This window comes from Cydia fagiglandana, chromosome 1 (assembly GCF_963556715.1).
Source record: "Cydia fagiglandana chromosome 1, ilCydFagi1.1, whole genome shotgun sequence".
NCBI lineage: Eukaryota > Metazoa > Arthropoda > Insecta > Lepidoptera > Tortricidae > Cydia > Cydia fagiglandana.
This window is the reverse complement of record NC_085932.1, coordinates 19,109,674-19,128,600: the sequence shown is the minus strand read 5'-3', so window position 1 is coordinate 19,128,600 and position 18,927 is coordinate 19,109,674. Positions and strand designations below refer to the sequence as shown.

General features: G+C 35.0%; 2 protein-coding genes and 1 long non-coding RNA gene across 3 annotated transcripts in view; 2 read left to right on the top strand and 1 right to left on the bottom strand.

The window, feature by feature from the left end:
- The window catches only part of LOC134666183 (uncharacterized), a 428,204-nt gene that overhangs the window by 246,739 nt on the left and 162,538 nt on the right, over window positions 1-18,927 (bottom strand). The window lies entirely within an intron of this gene.
- Window positions 1-18,927, top strand: part of LOC134665510 (AFG3-like protein 2) — a 229,025-nt gene that overhangs the window by 100,962 nt on the left and 109,136 nt on the right. The gene's annotated exons all lie outside the window — the stretch shown is intronic.
- On the top strand, window positions 241-3,493 carry LOC134671052 (uncharacterized). The gene is made up of 4 exons (XM_063528841.1): window positions 241-1,101; window positions 1,351-1,428; window positions 2,195-2,342; window positions 3,308-3,493. The coding sequence occupies exons 1-4, from the start codon at window positions 400-402 to the stop codon at window positions 3,478-3,480; spliced, it is 1,101 nt and encodes a 366-aa protein (XP_063384911.1). The 5' UTR covers window positions 241-399; the 3' UTR covers window positions 3,481-3,493.

Sequence of the window (18,927 nt, the reverse complement as noted above, 5' to 3'; positions counted from 1 at the left end):
GTGTAAGTTATAAGTATTTTACATTTTATCCAGTAATGATATACCTACTGTAAGTAACACACTCTTAATATAAACCAAGAACATCACTCTGCACTATAGGTATATTTATTAGTTAAAAGAAATACACGTAAATACTAAAATCAAAAATTGTTCTATGTCTATAAGGCTTTCTACACAAATACTTACCTAAAACTTACTAAGTACGAGTAAGTAGGTACCTAAGGTATATGTGTACTAGTATGTGTGTTTGTTTAATAATTGGGCATTAAACATAAAGACCTTAACAAGAAAGCAAAGAGGTATTTTCAACATGTCAGGTCCAACTTATCGTCAAACCCACCGCAACACTACTAGCACAGACCGCGTGCAAAGAACCAATTAACTCATTAAAATTACAAAATGCCCCCCAAAACTGTTGCCACATCACAATCAAAAGTTAATCTTGTGAAACTTTATAAATCCATATTAATTATGCTTCTTATATGTGGATTTGATTGCAATGTCTGGAAATTCAAATTACTTTTGAGAATATGTGTGACATTATATTGTATTTTTCTAATAACTGTTAACATAATCACTAATTTCACTTGTTGTCCTGGACAAGAGTTACCAGTGGCTTGGTCTGTTGTGGAATACACGGCTACGGTGATACTGACCTTGGTTTTTAAGAATCAAATCGCCAATTACTTTAAAAAATTAACTGACCTCGATGTATACTTGAGAATAGGTAATAAATACTACATAAACTCCAAAACGAGAATATTTTTGTACACATTTGTACTTTGGTCGATTAGATTTATTTATACTATCTTGTATTGGATGTGGTTTCCTTATTATGAAAATGTGACTTTGTTTGTGATCTCCCAGTTTTCGTTGATTGCTCTCGATTTAAATAGAGTGTGGAGATTTGTGTTATTTGATATGACGCGTTACCGACTGAAAATGCTCCGCCGTCGCGTGGAAGAGCTGAAGAACCACAATTTCTTTTGTTACGTAAGCAATTATAAAACATTAAAGCAGACGAGGATACGCTTTTGTTTACATTTGTATAAAAGCCTAGCCGATGCAGTTGATGTAATAATGCCAGAACTACACGCATCAGTAAGTAAATAAGTGGTTTCTTTTTCTCTTAAAAGACCGCAAAAGTTTTCGTTGCTCGCTTTATAATTTAATGTTATCAGTAGAAGGTAAATTGCAAATTTAAAATCCGCCATGACTTATATTTATTCACATTACTACACTGTTACGTATTGTTATATTTCCTTTATAAACTACATAATTTCATAAGCATTATCATCAGTGAGCTCAAAAGTATTATCCAATGTTTAATGACTTCTTTTACTATTTCAGCTCTTCATCAGCATAGTGTGCACATTGCCAAAACTAATATTGAATGCTTATCATATCTTGCTGGTAATTGAACATTTGGTACGTATTTATGACTGTTTCGGCAAGTTTTAATTATTTAGACACTTACAACTTACTTTACTAAGTATTTTCAATATACTTAACTGAGAAAATGAAATACAAATAAAATGTGTTAATCACAAAAAATGTAGGGAGACTGCATGCAAGTATACAAGGAAACTTCATGGCTTTTAACTGGTAACTTCAAAATAAAAATACAAATAAACAATTGTACCTAGTGACAATTTTATTGCAATACTCGCTTAACGTATCTGACATAATTTACCACAAGTTCTAAAGGGACCCACATATTACCAGTCTGTCGGACGATATCAGCCTGTCCGTTGTTCAGAGTTGTCAAATTTTGCTTTTAACTGACAGGTTAATATCGTTCGGCGAACTGGTAATCAGTGGGCCCCTTAAGATCGTAAGACTCACAATATAAAACAATTGCCATGAGGTTATATTTTCTCTACTTCTACTTCTTCCTCGCGTTATCCCGGTATTTTGGCACGGCTCATGGGAGCCTGGGGTCCGCTTGACTACTAATCCCGAGAATTGACGTACGCACTAGTTTTTACAAAAGCGACTGCCATCTGACCTTTCAACCCAGAGGGGAAACTAGGTCTTATTGGGATTAGTCCGGTTTCCTTACGATGTTTTCCTTCACCGAAAAGCGACTGGTAAATATCAAATGATATTTCGTACATAAAGTTCCGAAAAACTCATTGGCTGCATTGAGGCTAGATTTTACTTCTAGAGGTGAAATTTTTGTGACGTGACGTAGGAGCCATACTCGACCGCGGGGTTCGCGGCCCTGCACGTGACGCAGGTGACGCTGTTCATCTTCGCGCCGTGCGTGGTGGTGGAGCTATACGCGGTGGAGGTGGAGCGCATGCGGCTGCTGCTTGTACACAAGCTGTTCGATGATCCTGGTAAATAAAATACAATTCTATTATACATAGTATTAGAATCCAATTTTAGTACTATTAGAAAATATTTGTGGGTTGCGAAAAGAGTATGAGTAACGGATTGAACGTTCAAATCGTAACACCAACGACATCGCCTGCTTCCGGATTGCAACAATAACGCTGCAACAGTAACAGTATCATCCCGATATCAACTACAGCCATATTACTGTAGCGGCGTCGTTGTTATCGCCACTATATCTGTCAATGTCCTTCATAAAATAAGTGTTGTTTGCCGCGGCATTATTGCCGCGATTATGACGTTCAGTCCGTCACACATTTTATCAAGAAATTGACAGACATAGCGGCGGCAACAACGACGCTGCAACGGTAATTCAGCTGCAGTTGACATCCGAAAGTCACCTTAATGCCACTGCGATCACAATTCAAACGTCACCATTATGATGCAGCTCCAGAGATGTGCAAGTTTCCAAAAAGTCGGTAATTTTCTCGGAATTCTATCTTGAAGAGTTTACAGAAATATAAGAAATTTTACGTTTTGGAAAGTTATAATCCCCAATCCCGATCCAATAATTTCTGTAATCATCCTATGTGATAAATTTTGCAATTTTGGAAAGTTTCTGTCGGCACATCAGGGCCCCTATTCGACATGTACAACTGTCAGATTTCGCGTCCACTTCAATTCAACAGTTGAATGAATCGCATGTTCATCAAGTGCATCAGTTGCACCAATAATTCAACAAATATCAACTTTGTTTTATTACTACTTTAAGGTTTATAATGGTTTAGTCTGGTTGTCACCTAACTGTGGATTGCTAATGTCAAATTTTGACACAGGATTGTTCAGATTCAACGGAAGTTCAACATCATACGTCAACCGTCGCTTGTCGAATAAGGCCCCAGTATGCAGCTCAGTCGCCGCAACACTTGAAGGTTGATTTCAAAGTCTAGGTATTCTAATTATTTTGCAGATGAGACGGTGAAAGAAGACGTGAATTTATTCCTGCGTTACACTGAAGTGCGTCCGTTCCGGTTCTATTTGTGGCGCGTGCTTCCCGTCTCCATTATGCTGCCGCTGGAGTTACTCAGCTTGTGTACTACTTACGTCATAGTTCTTATCAATTTCACTCATCTATATGGTTGAAATATTGTTATATCGTTTACAATTATTAACTCTTTATCTTTAATAGACCTGATCTACAAAAAAAACACTTTTTCACTTTATAATCCTTAAACTTTTTCATATGAACAAAATACATAAAGATTATGTCAAAATGTAGTAATTACTGCTTTAAAAAAAAGTGATGTATAAATACAGATTTGATATTAGGTAGGTATTTATAGGCCATTTATTAGGGTAAACTAATAAATTAAAATTGTAAATTAATCCTTGGCACTCCATCAAGATGAGCTATTCAAAAGAATTATCATTAAGTATTAAATTTGGACCTTCAGTTCACGTAAAATTAGGTGTAATCATTTGAATAACTGTTAAAAAAACGATAAATCGATTGTTACTAACTTCAACATCAGACTTACTACTCTTGTCCTTGAGTTGTTTCTTGCAATAGCTTTGCCTTCCACCTTAACAAGGTTGACATTTTAAACAAAAATATTCAAGTGACAGGCAGAATAAATCCTTACAAACTTCTTAAAGCGGGTTTGATGGATTGAATGCACATTTCGCTAACGATTGACCGAGACTTACCTATCGATAGGGGCGGCTTTTTTCTCCAGCGTATCATAAAGTGAGCAAAGCTTTCCTTTATGGTATTCCATATTTACCATTTCTTAATCCTTTTTATTATTATTAGGACCTTATAAGATCCGTTCTTGTACTTGGTATTTGGATTACTAATAATGCTTGCGTCAATATGACGATGGCTAATATAGATATGAATACAATATTAGCACTAATTGACGACTAATGATGCAAATCACTGGATCGGAATCTATTAGCGACCTCGTTACTGAATTTACATAATGTATAGATGAACGCATCATTGCAACGTCATGATTATCTACTTACTTATAATGAGTATTCTTACAATTTTAAGTTCTAAGTCAACGCATTAAAGTACTCATTCATTCGAAAGCAGTTAGATAATTTGATTGAATTCAACATGTAACTAGAGCTGGTTGTAAGATGCCTCTAAGGAAGCTCGAGGTTCCCTTATAGATAATATTATGATAGTCATAGTCCTCAGGTTGAGACAGATGTAAAATATATATTCCAACTTTGTACGAGTATTACGTATTACCATGTATTACGATAGCAGCTATTGGTGTAGTAAATGAGTATAAAATTTGCCTTACAAAGTGAGCTAGCTATTATTACTCGTGACTGTAGTTAAATCCTTCTTCGTAATTTTCAAATCAACTTTTTTGCGTGCGGAAACCTACACACTACGCCAATTCAATTTACCAGCTAACAAAGACAAGAAACATGAAAAAAGATGAGTACCAATTCGCTCCGTCCGTGGCACAGCAATCGAATATCCTGCATTTTGCTTGCATTTTTGCTTGTATTGGTAAACAGCATGTAAACGACTCCTCGATTGTGCCAGTTCTGTTTGCATTTGGCAATTGACTTAGGTTGTGACTTACAGTTATTTAAACATGGCATGCATTTAGTTTAACACGTAAAAAATATATCTTGAATATAAAAAAATGTTATTTGATTTGGCCATTAAAATAAGGTATGATTAAATTGTAAACGTATTGACTCTACTCACTAGCTTGTAGGTATTGTAGTGTACATATTAAAACACTATAACACGCATATATATTTAATATAGGTATATAGGTTTAGCGCTTAACGCAGACGGTTTTTGAGAAGATATTATGGTTGGAAACGATATGGTTGAGGTAAAATTAACGTAACAAATTTTTCGTCTACCTATTAAGAGAGATAACTATCTCCCACAATCATTTACATTTAGTCAAATAGCAAATCAGAAAAGCGGAAATTTAAAGGGTAAGTAAATGCTTAGTTGCATTCACTCTAGAGCAGAGTGTAGTTCACGATTCATCTGTATTCGGAATAGCGTTTCTGTAACTTCCTTCTCTTCTGGAGCTAAAATCATTGTACGAATTGTCTTAATTTTAAATTTCACTAGCAAACTCAGCTTATGGATAAATAAATATTATTATATTATGTTCAAGTAACTTTAGCTTTATTAGGCCGGAAAATTCGATGGAAAAATATCGTATTAATTCGGCAGCTATTTATTTAAGACTTGTAGATTTTTACTAACGTCTATCTTTGATAGCCAGTATTTGTATTTCGAAGTAAACGTTTCCATGTCACTGGGGCGATTTTTGCAATTTCCATACAAACTAACTAATGTTCAATCTTGTAAGAGAATCTTAACGATTTACCAATTAAGTTGCAACTCTAACCGCGGTACATCATACTACAAAAGAGGGCACAATTTGTTTCGTCGATCGACATGACTACTTACAACGGTGTCAATTCATTTTCAGAGATAAATAACTTTAAAATTTTATATTTAAAAAAAACCATGACGTTACTCACAAAGCGTAAATAGATAGGAAATACGCTGGCCATTGGCAGGGATTAACAACCTTCAAATTGCTATATCACCATCGACTATTAGAGAATGTATTCAGCCACCACAATACAGTCTAGTCTAGACTGATAGCTCCTTGAGCTATTAATCATTGCTTTTTGTTGTGAGTTAGCACTTAGCATAATTACTCTATTTTAGCAAAATTCAAAAGGGTCTAAAAGGAAACGAGAATCTTGCCGGTATGCTAATCTAGGTTCGGTAATGACATACATTATTTAATACTTACTTACTTAAGCATAATTAGGTACATTAAAACTAAAACTGTAATTAAATAAAAAATGTAGTAAGTTATATTACGTTGTATTTTTTTATTAAAAAAAATGATAACATTTATAATATTTCCTGTTTAATAATTTCAGATAAGAATTCTATCTTGTCTCATACTTTTTAGAGCGCGATTTGCAGTAGTCGGGTTTTAGTTTTTGAACTTATTTTTTATTGTATGATTTTTTATATACCATTAACCTTTTGTATAATAAATAAATTTTATTTTTATTCACAGTAGTTTTCAATGTTCCATAAAAACAATAAAGTTTTGCAAAGTAACAAAATAATAACTACGCTTTCGAGCTATCATTTTCATTTCTAAATAGAAGCACCCAGTAAAGGCTAAACCTCCCTTTATCTTAAACTACGTTATTAACCCTTATCTTGGCAAGGCTCAAAATATCTTAAATATACACATTTTTTTAGTTTTTTGTCACCTATTGAGCATACTAGACTATTAAAAAATAAGGGAAAAAATCCAGGTTTTTCCAGTTTCGGAAAATCATATGTATCATATTTGATACAATGCCAATTACTCTACAAAATAGTTATCTACTTTTTAGAAGAAAAATTTAGTTTTTAATAAAAATAAAACATGTAATTCAACAGTAATTAGCATTTACTGCTAATTAAACGCAATCTAAAGCATCAGATGACTATTAAGCCTGTAAAAATAAATTATATCTACGAATACCTGATCACATGGGCGGAAAATTTGATCCCGTAAAGTTTCAAAAAAGTCGTCAGCAAAAAGTTGAGTAAAATATGAAAAGTAAACAAATAATTAAAAGTACTAAAAAATATTTTTTTTTTACTTTGGGGCCATTTTTTGCCATACACATATTTTTCCGTGCTACGGGCTACGGCGTAGCAATAATGCTACAGCGTACGAATATATAGTTAAATAACATCTAGTACTTAAAAAAATTTAAGTTTAATAAGTAAATAATACAACAACTAATATTAAATAATTTAAGCATGTTTTGTAACCCCACAAAAAAAATAAAATAAAAAAAAACATGTAAAACTATTTTGACGATAACTTGGCAATGTATTAAATGTAATACGATCCTTTCGATATGTACATTTCTGAGTTCTTGGCAGTGTATCAAATATAATACTTAACAGTTTCATGTAAAGTTCTGTGTATTAAATGTTATTAAATTCGAAGGCATTGTAAATATGTATGCACTAAGAGACAGTAAAGATATCAAAATGTAGATTATGGAAAAATATATACTAACATAAGAAATAAATGCAAAACTTCCAGTACGAACCGAAATCTATTGTTTCCGCGGCACCATGTTGATTATTACTAATTAATTTACAATGACACTCGTGTCCATTATTTTTTTCTATAAGTAAGGAGGGTAGCTCGATATATTGATGGCAGAATTATTTTGTTAGGTAATAAAGTGAACCTGCTAGATTTTTTTAAGTTCCATGTATCACGGGTGTTACGATGCCAAGATAAGGGTTAAGGAAACTCCTTCTATTCGAGTAATATCCGGAGTGACTGCGCGAGCTTCATTATATACGTGTTATAGTTTTCTTATCGCGCTACTTTCTTTTCATGGCTGCGATTTAAGAACTTTTTGCTGCAACCGTGTCTTTATATTCACACCTTTAATACAAAAATGAATTAAGTTCTATTACAAAAACAATGAAATGTGACTCTTGTTACACAATAATACAGTAGGAATTTGAACTAAAAATTATCGCGCTAATCTTTATATTCAAAGGTGCATTTTGTTTGTAAAATGCTGTTTGTAATAACCTGAGTCGACTTTTTCGCTTGTTAAATTAATTATATTTTGTACAGTCAGCATCATTAGTAGCTGGTGAAACAACGCGCCAGCCTTTGTATAGTTCGCGTTCAAGAGTATCTGTTACAGTGTGTCTCTTCTTGTTATGTTATTAGAGAATGGTAGGTACTTACCGTCATCACGTTTCCTATTTGCAAGTTGGACCCAATATCTAACAAATATCATTGTAATGTTCAGACGTAGAGATTTTTTAGCACGAACGAGGCAACGCTACTAGTGACTAACGATATTTAGTTTATCCATGCCTATCATATAAGGGGTCATCCATTAATTACATCACACGTTTAGGGGGAGGGAGGGGGTCAAGAAAATGTGACATATTGTGACATGGGGGAGGGGGGAGACACAAATTTTGTGACGTCAATTTAACTTCATCAGTAACCGAACATTTATTTGAATTATTTTATTCGCTGTACATTTAAATAACAAGTTTTTATAACGATAATCGTTTTTATTTGTTTAATTTTCTTTCCTAAGCAGTTTTGGGTTATAAAATTACTAATATTTATATCGTCAAAAATATTTTGATAAAATATTAATAACACTTAGGTACTTACTTAATTCGATTTGGCGATTTCGTAGAAAAAATGTGACGTCACACTAGGGGGGAGGGGTTTGCCAAATGTGACCAAGTGTGACAAGGAGGGGGGAGGGGTCAAAAAACCTAGAAATTCGTGTGACGTAATTAATGGATGACCCCTAAGGCTAATATACAAAGGCCACATTTGGAAATAAATGAACGAGAATAACTAAACATCGGATTGAAGTCACTACCATTGCCTCGTTTGTGCTAGAAAACTCTCCATGTCTAGTACTTTTAATGTTACACGAGTCTACAGACTGTACCATAAAATTTGTCGCATATTTCGCCGTTAATCAATCTCATCTCATCAATAGGTAGCAATTTTCCAACCATACCATTTGTAAATGCTACTTATCTATTGCCTCAATCACTGTTTTTAGGGTTCCGTACCCAAAGGGTAAAACGGGACCCTATTACTAAGACTTCGCTGTCCGTCCGTCCGTCCGTCTGTCACCAGGCTGTATCTCACGAACCGTGATAGCTAGACAGTTGAAATTTTCACAGATGATGTATTTCTGTTGCCGCTATAACAGCAAATACTAAAAACAGAATAAAATAAAGATTTAAATGGGGCTCCCATACAACAAACGTGATTTTTGACCAAAGTTAAGCAACGTCGGGAGGGGTCAGTACTTGGATGGGTGACCGTTTTCTTTTTGCTTTTTTTTGTTTTTTTTTTGCATTATGGTACGGAACCCTTCGTGCGCGAGTCCGACTCACACTTGCCCTGTTTTTTATATCATCCTATTTACCTACAGACCAGATTATTTCGTGCTTATAACGCTAAAATGAATGAAGAAGAACAATCCATTCAATCCAAGTATTCAAGGCAAACCAATCCATTTGCAGATGCTACTCAAATTTGCTAGGTTAATTGTCGCAAAACATTTCATGCCATTCGTTTAACAACTACTAGTCGTTCTAAAATCGACTTTGACGCATGCAGCATAAAGGTTATGCATTAGTTTTAGGAATCGCACATCGGTCATTGCTAAACACAGCCGATTACTTCTTGTTGTAAATTACAAGTTAGTCAATATTGTCATCTATTACTATAGCAATAAGATTAACAGCTCTTTAGCACCCTGAAAAGGTATCGTGGTTTTGATTTGCTAGTGTTGCGCCGCAAAATACGAGTATTGTTCGTTCCTTCTAGTGAATTGGTTTCAAGTGAAGGGTTTTAGGTGCGACGTTTACGCCCAACACGTTTCTATCAATACCTATGAAGCTAGCGGCGACATAAGCATAGCTTCTGGAGGCCCTTACTAAATCTGACTGATGTAACATATGCTTGAGGTTAGGAGTGGTTAAGACAATTGACACTATATACTTACTAACATAACAAGGGCCTAGATTTCTTATCTGCCAAACCTGACTATAATTATTTTTCAAATTATTTTTTTCCATATTAATGTGTACTTGTCAAAACTATTAACAAGATTCAATTTCAAAGGAAAGTGTTGAACACGATTTGTTTTTAAAGTTTCTGTAACTCGATTTGAAGATTATATAAGCTGTAAAAGTCCATACCTACCTACCTACTTTATGAAAGGTATTATTTATAAAGTGGGGCGGCACTTTTGCAGTTGCGTGTAGGTAGGTACAACAACCAGCGCTTTAGCGAATGCTTTCGTTTTCTTACAGAAAAAAAAAATGCATGATCTCAACACAAATTCCAAATTCCCTCCGCATAAGGTTTCCCTTATTATGGGCAAAACGATAAAATACACCATAACAAGACAAATACTACCCAGTTCACTGCAAATACGGAGCTACAGTTAATAAGAACAGTATCGTAACTTTTTTACATTTCCTTATTGTATAAATAATCGAGTGGTGTGCTCACCACCTAATTTAAATACTTGTGTAGACTAGAATGCGTAAAAAGTTAACATTTCATCAATTCATAAATATAAATAGTAAAACTTGTCTACCTAATTACGTAGCAAGCTGAAGTGGCAATGGGCAGGCCATATTGCACGCAGAGAAGATGGCCGATGGGGTCGAAAAGTGCTCTAGTGGAGACCACGGACTAGCAAGCGCAGCGTACGACGTCCACCCACAAGATGGACGGACGACCTTGTTAAGGCCGCCGGAAGACGCTGGATGCGGGTCGCTTCCAACCGGCACGTATGGAGATCCAAGGGGGAGGCCTATGTTCACCAATGGACGTCGTATGGCTGAGATGATGATGATGATGACCTAATTACATGTACTACAAATAAATTGTACTACCACTAAGTAATAGGTATCATAAAGCTAATTTTGCCTGGATGGTCGCCAAGCCAGTTTTTGTTATGTATACATAAGTTTATTTTAGTTTATAATGTAACGATTAGTTTAATATAAAGTTAATTCATATCTTTTTAATTTTGTAATGACAATTATGAATCCTATATGTGTACCTAATGCCGCTATGTCATTTATTAACAATGAGTGTTGGAGATTATTTATATATTTCAAATATAATCAATCATCGACCAGACATATTACTCCTGGCATGACAAAGACTCTACCGGACATTGATATATTTTCTAATATGACCAAACAATACTTACAGGATACCTAGTTATATAATATTTTTTCAATATGATTAGTGTTGGTGCTTATTAGGAATCAGGTCATGTTATTATTGAGACAGAGTCAGAATACTGCGCAATATACTTTCATTGCGGAGAAACGTGATATTTTAAAAGAAAAAACCGGACATGTGAAGACCTTTAAAGCGATCGCAGGGGAGCGCAATTTAATTTTCTTTGGACGGACAATTGAAAGAAATCCTAAACATATTGGGTAAAAAAAGCTTTGATGTAATTCTATCCTATCCCTTGTTATTTTATAAAATAAAAGTTTTACTGATAAATAATATCTGGATCTACCCTACAATAGTTTACTCGGGTTTTTTTTCTTATCATATACATAAGCTTAGAAAGTTTTGTGTTTATTTAAGTAGATATAACGTAGCAGCCATTAATTTTATCTAAAATATCAAGTAGGTATTTATTTTTGTAGGTATTTCTTAAGTAATATGTATTTTTATATAAATGAAAATGTAATAAAACTTTACAGAGACTTACTAAATAAAGACATACATTATACAGTTTAAAATTAAATATTTCTGTTATTTGTAGTTTAAGCCCTTAACTGATAGGATACGGAACCCTTGTAATTAACATACACATTAACAACAGTAAAAAAGATATGAAACAAATCTTGAAAGTGATTCTCACTTTTTGTTGCTCACAGAATCAAGCTTAATAATTATACTCCAGGACATCAAACGTAATTGCAAATTACAAGTATTCATTTCGCATCGGATGGAAATTATTAAAATTTAACAGGCCGTCAAATATGGCGCCGCGACGAGGCGTGACCGAGTCAAAGAGAATCCGCCTTTGACCGTCATTACGATACATTTTTTTTCATTTCCAATGTGCTTTTGAGTGAATTTATTGTTTTGGTATTGTGTCACGAAATCAAATTAGATAAATTATTTACAACGAAAACGAGTAAAAAATGTGTTCCTCGTATCATCTAAAGTCAAACGCAAAATTTAAAGAAAAAATCAATACTTGTAACAATTTGAATTAGTTTTGCTAACCGTGTAATAATATAACTCCTTAGAAGGTAGTGCACGACGCAAGTTATATACCCCCTCTTTAAGAACATGTCAGGATCAGCATTGTTAACTTTTGTCTAGTTTGTACATATTTGTTTATAATAAAATACGATAGAAGGACTACGACAACACCATTACCAAAATGTCGACAGCTAAAATGCTACGAGAAAAGTATGTGAAACGCTTAAAGTAAATACCTTCACACATATAATAATACAGATAAGAATAACGCTCAAAATGTTAATTAACGACGCAATAATAGTAAAGATATCAAAGTCGACACATCTTCCAAGTGTAACGCGTGCACCGATAACGTTTACGCGTTGCGTTTAGCGTACGTTTTACTGGTGGGATTATGGGCTGACATTAATGTGTGCGTTAACTTCACGCGTAATTGCTAATGAGTTTTATTTCAAGATTAGTTTTAATTGATTAAAAGAGATTTGTACCTTGCCGGTTGTGGTAGAAGTAAGTTACAGATGACTAACAAATGTCGACCTGTTCAGAGGGTACAATTAACAATTTAAATTCGGATTTAGTATTTAATCTGATATAAAATAACAGCGAGTAAATGCTGGCTCTATCTATATACCTATATATACGCCTCATGAGTTATACCTATATTATCTATGTATACTACCTACATTAACTTATTCCATCCCTTCATTCATTCATCAACTCTACGCTTTTGCTACGGCGTAGCGCGTAGTTATTCTTGTGATAGTGTGCAGTGCCGGGTAGCAAAATTCCTTCGTGAACCTAACACATTTTTTCTTCTATTTGGGCCCTGTAGCCAGACAGTACATCCATGTGCAAGTTTTATTAGGTATCTAACATATAATGTTGGTTTAAATTAAATAAAAGAAAGCATATATCTTACATAATAAATATAAAGGATATATCACGGATATTTTTGATCAGGATGTCACTAAAAAGTTTAACACTGAGGTACTTTAAAAGCAAAATATAACGAATTAATTCGCCATTTGACCCACTGATCCTTTTTGACCATTTATTTTGACGACCCCCTTATTACAAAAGGGCGTCTTACAAATAATTAATCTAATGTTTTTTCTAATAATCTTAATCCACCGCTAAACCGTAAACAGAGCGCGTATAATCGCGAGTTAATGCTTCTCATTAGCGGGCGCTTACGACGCCGTAACTCCACGTCGCGTCGTAAGTTGTACGTTAATGTAATGGTGACGTGCGTTTTATCTTGCTTGTCGTCGAACTGGGTAGATTCACTGGGAAGTTTAAACAATTGATACGTCAGAGAATTATTTTCTTAGATTTTAATTTTTCCTTAACAGGCGTATTCTGATTTTAATGACTAGACAGGAATTAGATCTCAGGATCGGATCGGTTTTAAGGCTTACAAAAGAAACGTACTAATTTTTAAAATAATTAAAGAGAAAAACTATAAATCAAAATTTCATAAAAATATTTAAACAGTTCTACACAGTTGTTCTGATTTTGAAAATTTATATATACTTTACAATGTTTACTGCAGGTTCCTGTACATAAATATAAAGTTTTATGTAGCCTATATATTTTTAAGAAACGGCAAATTACTGATAGAGTAAGCAGCAACATTTTAGATAATTATTTAGAAACGAATCAAAAACAATTATTTTGTTTTTATATATTTATCAAAATCTTAAGATAAATATTTACTTATTCGAACGTCTCATAAAAAATAGGTCAGTAAAAAAAAGGTAGCTTCCTAAATACTAACATAGTGTTAAGTCTAAAATATTACTCACAAAATATGGATCGCTTTTGGTCTGAAATAATAGTACATTACTACAGAGGCCGGGACGAAAGGGGTTGCCGGCCGAAGACATATAGACGGCCGAGCGAAGCGAGGCCGGATAGGTCTGAGCGCGGGCAACCCCATTTCCCGCCGAGGTATGTATAGTGCTTTTCTCAAACATGCAATGAAATAAATAAAATAAAAAATCCACGAAACCCAAGTTTTATTTATAGATAAAACTAAAAGTAAACTACACCCAAAATATAACCAACACGTACCTATATCATTATCACGCGTATGTTTTACACGAGTCGTGTATTTTTACTACCCGTATATTTTCATGTATCTTTGATTTTTTCACCTTGTACCCGTGTGACTGACGTTTTCGTCACATAAGTTTACATAGTCTTTCATATATCATGTTTCACATACATCGTTGCTTTATGCATGGAGTAAATAAGTATAATTTCCACAGTGTTGACGAATTTGTAGTTACTTTCATTTAAAATATGCCACAAAACTGTTTCTAATAAACTGTAAGCCATTTTTCTTAGTTTCTCAAATAATAAAATTGCCATAAGTAACCATATACATACTTCGTCTTTGACTTAGCGGCAGAGGCAGCAAGTTATTTAAAATCAATTCTGCTTACGCTGCCAATTCCAACACCTACGATTACAATTAATATTAATTTAATTATTTCGTCGGAACTCATATTAAAGTCAAAAAATCAACAACGCACCATAAATCCAATAAAACAGAATGAATATTTTCAACTTTACCTCCATAACAATTTAAAAAATATAACTACAAATACAAATACAAATACAAATGCGTTTATTTCATTACTTTTTACATAAGTTCTTAGGTATAGTGTATAACGGTTAGGTAGGTAATTAGTCCATCTTAGGTATAAGGAGTAAGTAGGTAAGTATTAATCTAAACATTGTGCAACAAATTGTGTAAGTAATGAAAAAGGTGCGGGTACAGCTTGCTGAATTTAAACCCGCCCTTGGTCAGCTAATTGGAATGGTATTAAGATTACATAATATTTAAATTATGAAATTCACATAAAAAACAAAACATTAGTATTTGACAATAGTTTCCTTACGGGGTATTTAATACAGAAACAGTATTTAATAGCATATGTTTCGTGTGGTTAGTATTTACCTAAAAGTTAACTTTATGAACGCATCCCTCACGGGGCTGGTCACGTGTATATTCTCAAACTCTTTTTGATTATTCATGTACAACTTTTTAAGTCTAGATTTGAACTGTTGGATACTCTTTGCCTCACGCACAGGAGGGGGGATATCGTTCCAACATTTGGTGGCAGCGTAACGAAATGACCCCCTGAACGCGGCCGCACGATACTCGGGCGGTACCAGCAGCAGCGCGTGGAGGGCTCGGCGCGGGCGCGCGGAGTCGGCCGCGGCCGCGCGCCGCAACTTGTCGGCCAGTGCGCGCGACGTTTGCCGTGCTAACACGCGGAAGGTCGCGCACGCGAGGTGGAGCCGCCGCCGCGCGGACATTTTCAGCGAATTTAATTGATTGAGCGCTGGAGTTATACGATCGCGACGCCCAAGCCGCTCACTAAATCTTGCGCAAGAATTTTGAACTTTTTGTATACGATGACTTGTTTTCTGTAATATACACGGGCCGTAGACTGTGTCGCAATAATTAAATTGGGACAAAATTACAGATTCAACTAGCATTCGCCTCACTTCGGCGCTAAGGAATTCATTTATTTTATACAAGGACTTGAGCTTGTACATCGCTGCTTTTATCTTCAAATTTATATGTTTCTCGAATTTAAGTCCCGAATCCATGTACAAGCCCAGGTTCCTAGCACAATCCACAAAAGGTATGTCTGTTCCGCCTAGGCGTACGGGAAGACCGAGCGACTGCACGCGTCTAACAGAATTCCTCGCCCCAAACATGATTGCATTGGTTTTCCCCGGGTTGAGGCAGAGCGCGTTGTCCCGCGCCCACTCCCACACTCGCTGCAGATCCTCGTTGAGCCGACGCACGGCTCCTGCGGCATCCTCCGGCGCGAACGATAGCAGCAACTGCGTGTCGTCCGCGAACATCTCGCAGTGCGCGTGCTACGCGTGTTTGAGTAGACCTTTTTACCGCTAACGTTTAGATGAAATATTTTAAATGTTTTTATTTATGTAGTTAAATTTATAATTTAAAATTATAAAATTATAGAATGTATTATTTATTAAGTTCATGTTGATTTTATAAAAATAAAACTGCAAATTATAGCAAACATTGTTTTTTGATTTTTTTTATAGGCGTAGTAGCAGAGTGTCATTACGAACCATAAAGCAAATACTGCCTCTAGTTTTTTTTTAATGGATGAATGCCACGATTCTGTGTCACAAATATCTGTGAAATGAAAATTAAAAAAGAGGACTTTGCCGGCCTAGGCCTGCAAGATGTGTATGAAATTCCATTAACGACCTTTTGTCCTAGCCGCACCTGAAACGTCATACTTCGCAGCCTATTATAAGGAACACAACATCAATATTTCATTGCATGTTTGAGAAAATAATTTTTATTTTATTTTATTTATTATTTTTAAATACTGTTAGATATGCCGCATCTACACAGTACAGTTGATCTTCTGTCGGCCTAATATTTTATCCTAAACGAGTGTTTTGCAAGTTTGACGACTGACTTGCGAGAATTGTGACAGACAGACTTCCATCTCGCGGATTGCGCAGTTAAGGGTTGAAGTTATTGTTAATGTAGCCGACTTTGATGACGGGGATGTTGGTGTGTTTTGATAATAACATCTTTAATGTTTTGAGTTAGTACCTAATCATTCTTGAAAATCCGTTTGTTTTGATGAGTAACAGCACAACTTCTGTAAGGTTCGGGTAATTTAAGAAATTGGGTAATCCTGAAACCCATTTAAAAATCACTTATATATAACCCGTTGTAATAACAGTCCCTTTTGGTATTATATGCCATTTTTTACATGTTTTATTCTTTTCGACATTACCGGAATACACCTTATAGTGCAAAAGTAGTTTTACATACATATATTTTATGATCACGCTGTTGTTTATTACAAGATTTTTTTTTAATATATATTTTTTAGTTTGATGACATTTCACTGGGCAGGCATTAAGAGAAAACTAGATGCTAATAATTTACCGGTGAGTGAATAGTAGAATTTTATATATAAGTCCTACTAGCACTATAGGTAAATAACTACAAGTATAACAAATTTCCGTTGCGTTCTTAATTTTGTGGTTCTACCTACTGTACGCAGCAGACTAATCAAGCTTAAGGTGAACAAAATAAACGTAGAAAACAAATAGGGCGAGAATCGCAAGCCCGGTAATTTTTGTTATAGCACCACAGACTGACAAAATATTTAATATTAGCACAATACTGAAATAAATCATTTTTCCGGCGAGACTAGAGCAAAAGGAAGTCTCACACACGAGACACTATTTGTCATGGCAAGGATGTAAACATCTTAGAACAGCTATTTCTTTGCTAACTAATACGCCATGACTATATTAATTGAAAATAATATACCTACTGTATTTTGGCTTTCTTTTTTCGTGGTACGGTATGGTTCACTATTTACTTGACAATTGACAATTCATACGAATACATATCGAGGTACTTACCTCGGTTGCTTACCGATGAGACGCCCTAGAAAATCCAAATTAAAAGTGACTATGAATTTTATAATTGTTATAATATAGGTAAGAAATGGAAGGCGGCGCACAATAATAATATTGTATGAGGAGAGTGCCGGGACTGCTAGGTATGCTAAAAATACAAGTCCAGAGCCAGAGCTACAGCTGTGTTGTTCGCTGTGGTAGGATACCGAACACGTATGAAGCACTGATTGCACGAACACGTCTCGGCTTTGTGAGCTACCTAGATTTTTCTAGAGTATAAATCGTGATCCACGCGTTGAAGGTAATTAGTAAATAATAACTAAAAACCAGTATATTAAATTATTCAACAATATGTAAACCATTGCATGAGATCCATTGTTCTACAACTCACCAGCTAGCAGGCAGCCCATAAAATCCAAACTCATATAACATCCCCACATCCACATAGAAATCTTTAAGCCCAGCATTGGCACTCGAAAACAAACGACCTCCTCAAAGCCAGGCCCATAAACTGTCCGATTCACTATTTAAACGTGGTTTAATGCGGGTCGTTAACTCACTTCAATCTGCTTAATTGGGAATGGTTTTACTGGGCTTTTAATGGCCGGTATATTAGAAAGAGGATATGAGAGTAACATATGGATAGGTATTTGTTGTATCAGAATATTGATGTGATTGAAATAATTGTAAAAAAATACTTAACGTAAAGCCTTGTTCGGACTAGGCTAGTATTTTAGTCTAGTGGCGAGTAATTTAGTAGCTAAACGTGTCTGAACACCAAAAAATTAGTCGAGTGGATTAGTAAGTAATTTAGTCGAGTCAATCCATTTTATTCTATTTATTTAATAGTTTAGTAGCGAGTAGCACCCCCCACCACGCGTCCGTGCTCACTCGGCCGCCGGCTAAACAAGTCCGAACCTGTCGATTTAGTCGAGTTCATTAGTTGACGTGGCTGTTCATCTTGCAGAGTACCACTGACTTGTGAGCTTTACTCGACTGTAATGCGAACGATTTTTAGGCAGTAGCGAATAGTTTAGCTACTAAATTAGTCGCCACTAGACTAAAATACTAGCCTAGTCCGAACAAGGCTTTAAATTGAATAGATTTTAAGTTACCGTATAAAAGGAAAACTCCAGACTAACTGTTAAAGGCACTTACTTATGAAATATATATTTTTATTGTGAAATAGAATAACAAAACGTTTTCACCTCCTTCAAAGCAAACCTCAAACCCAAAACCGAAGATATTGCGTGCCGGACAGTCATCCGGAACTATATTTTTTATTATTCGACGAGTCGGT

What these genes read in the sequence shown, in the direction of transcription:
- LOC134671052 (XM_063528841.1), top strand. Translation starts at nt 400, where the DNA reads ATGCCCCCCAAAACTGTTGCCACATCACAATCAAAAGTTAATCTTGTG. An exon ending in TGCCAGAACTACACGCATCA is followed by an intron (nt 1,102 to 1,350) that starts GTAAGTAAATAA and finishes TTACTATTTCAG; the next exon opens with CTCTTCATCAGCATAGTGTG. An exon ending in CAAGCTGTTCGATGATCCTG is followed by an intron (nt 2,343 to 3,307) that starts GTAAATAAAATA and finishes ATTATTTTGCAG; the next exon opens with ATGAGACGGTGAAAGAAGAC.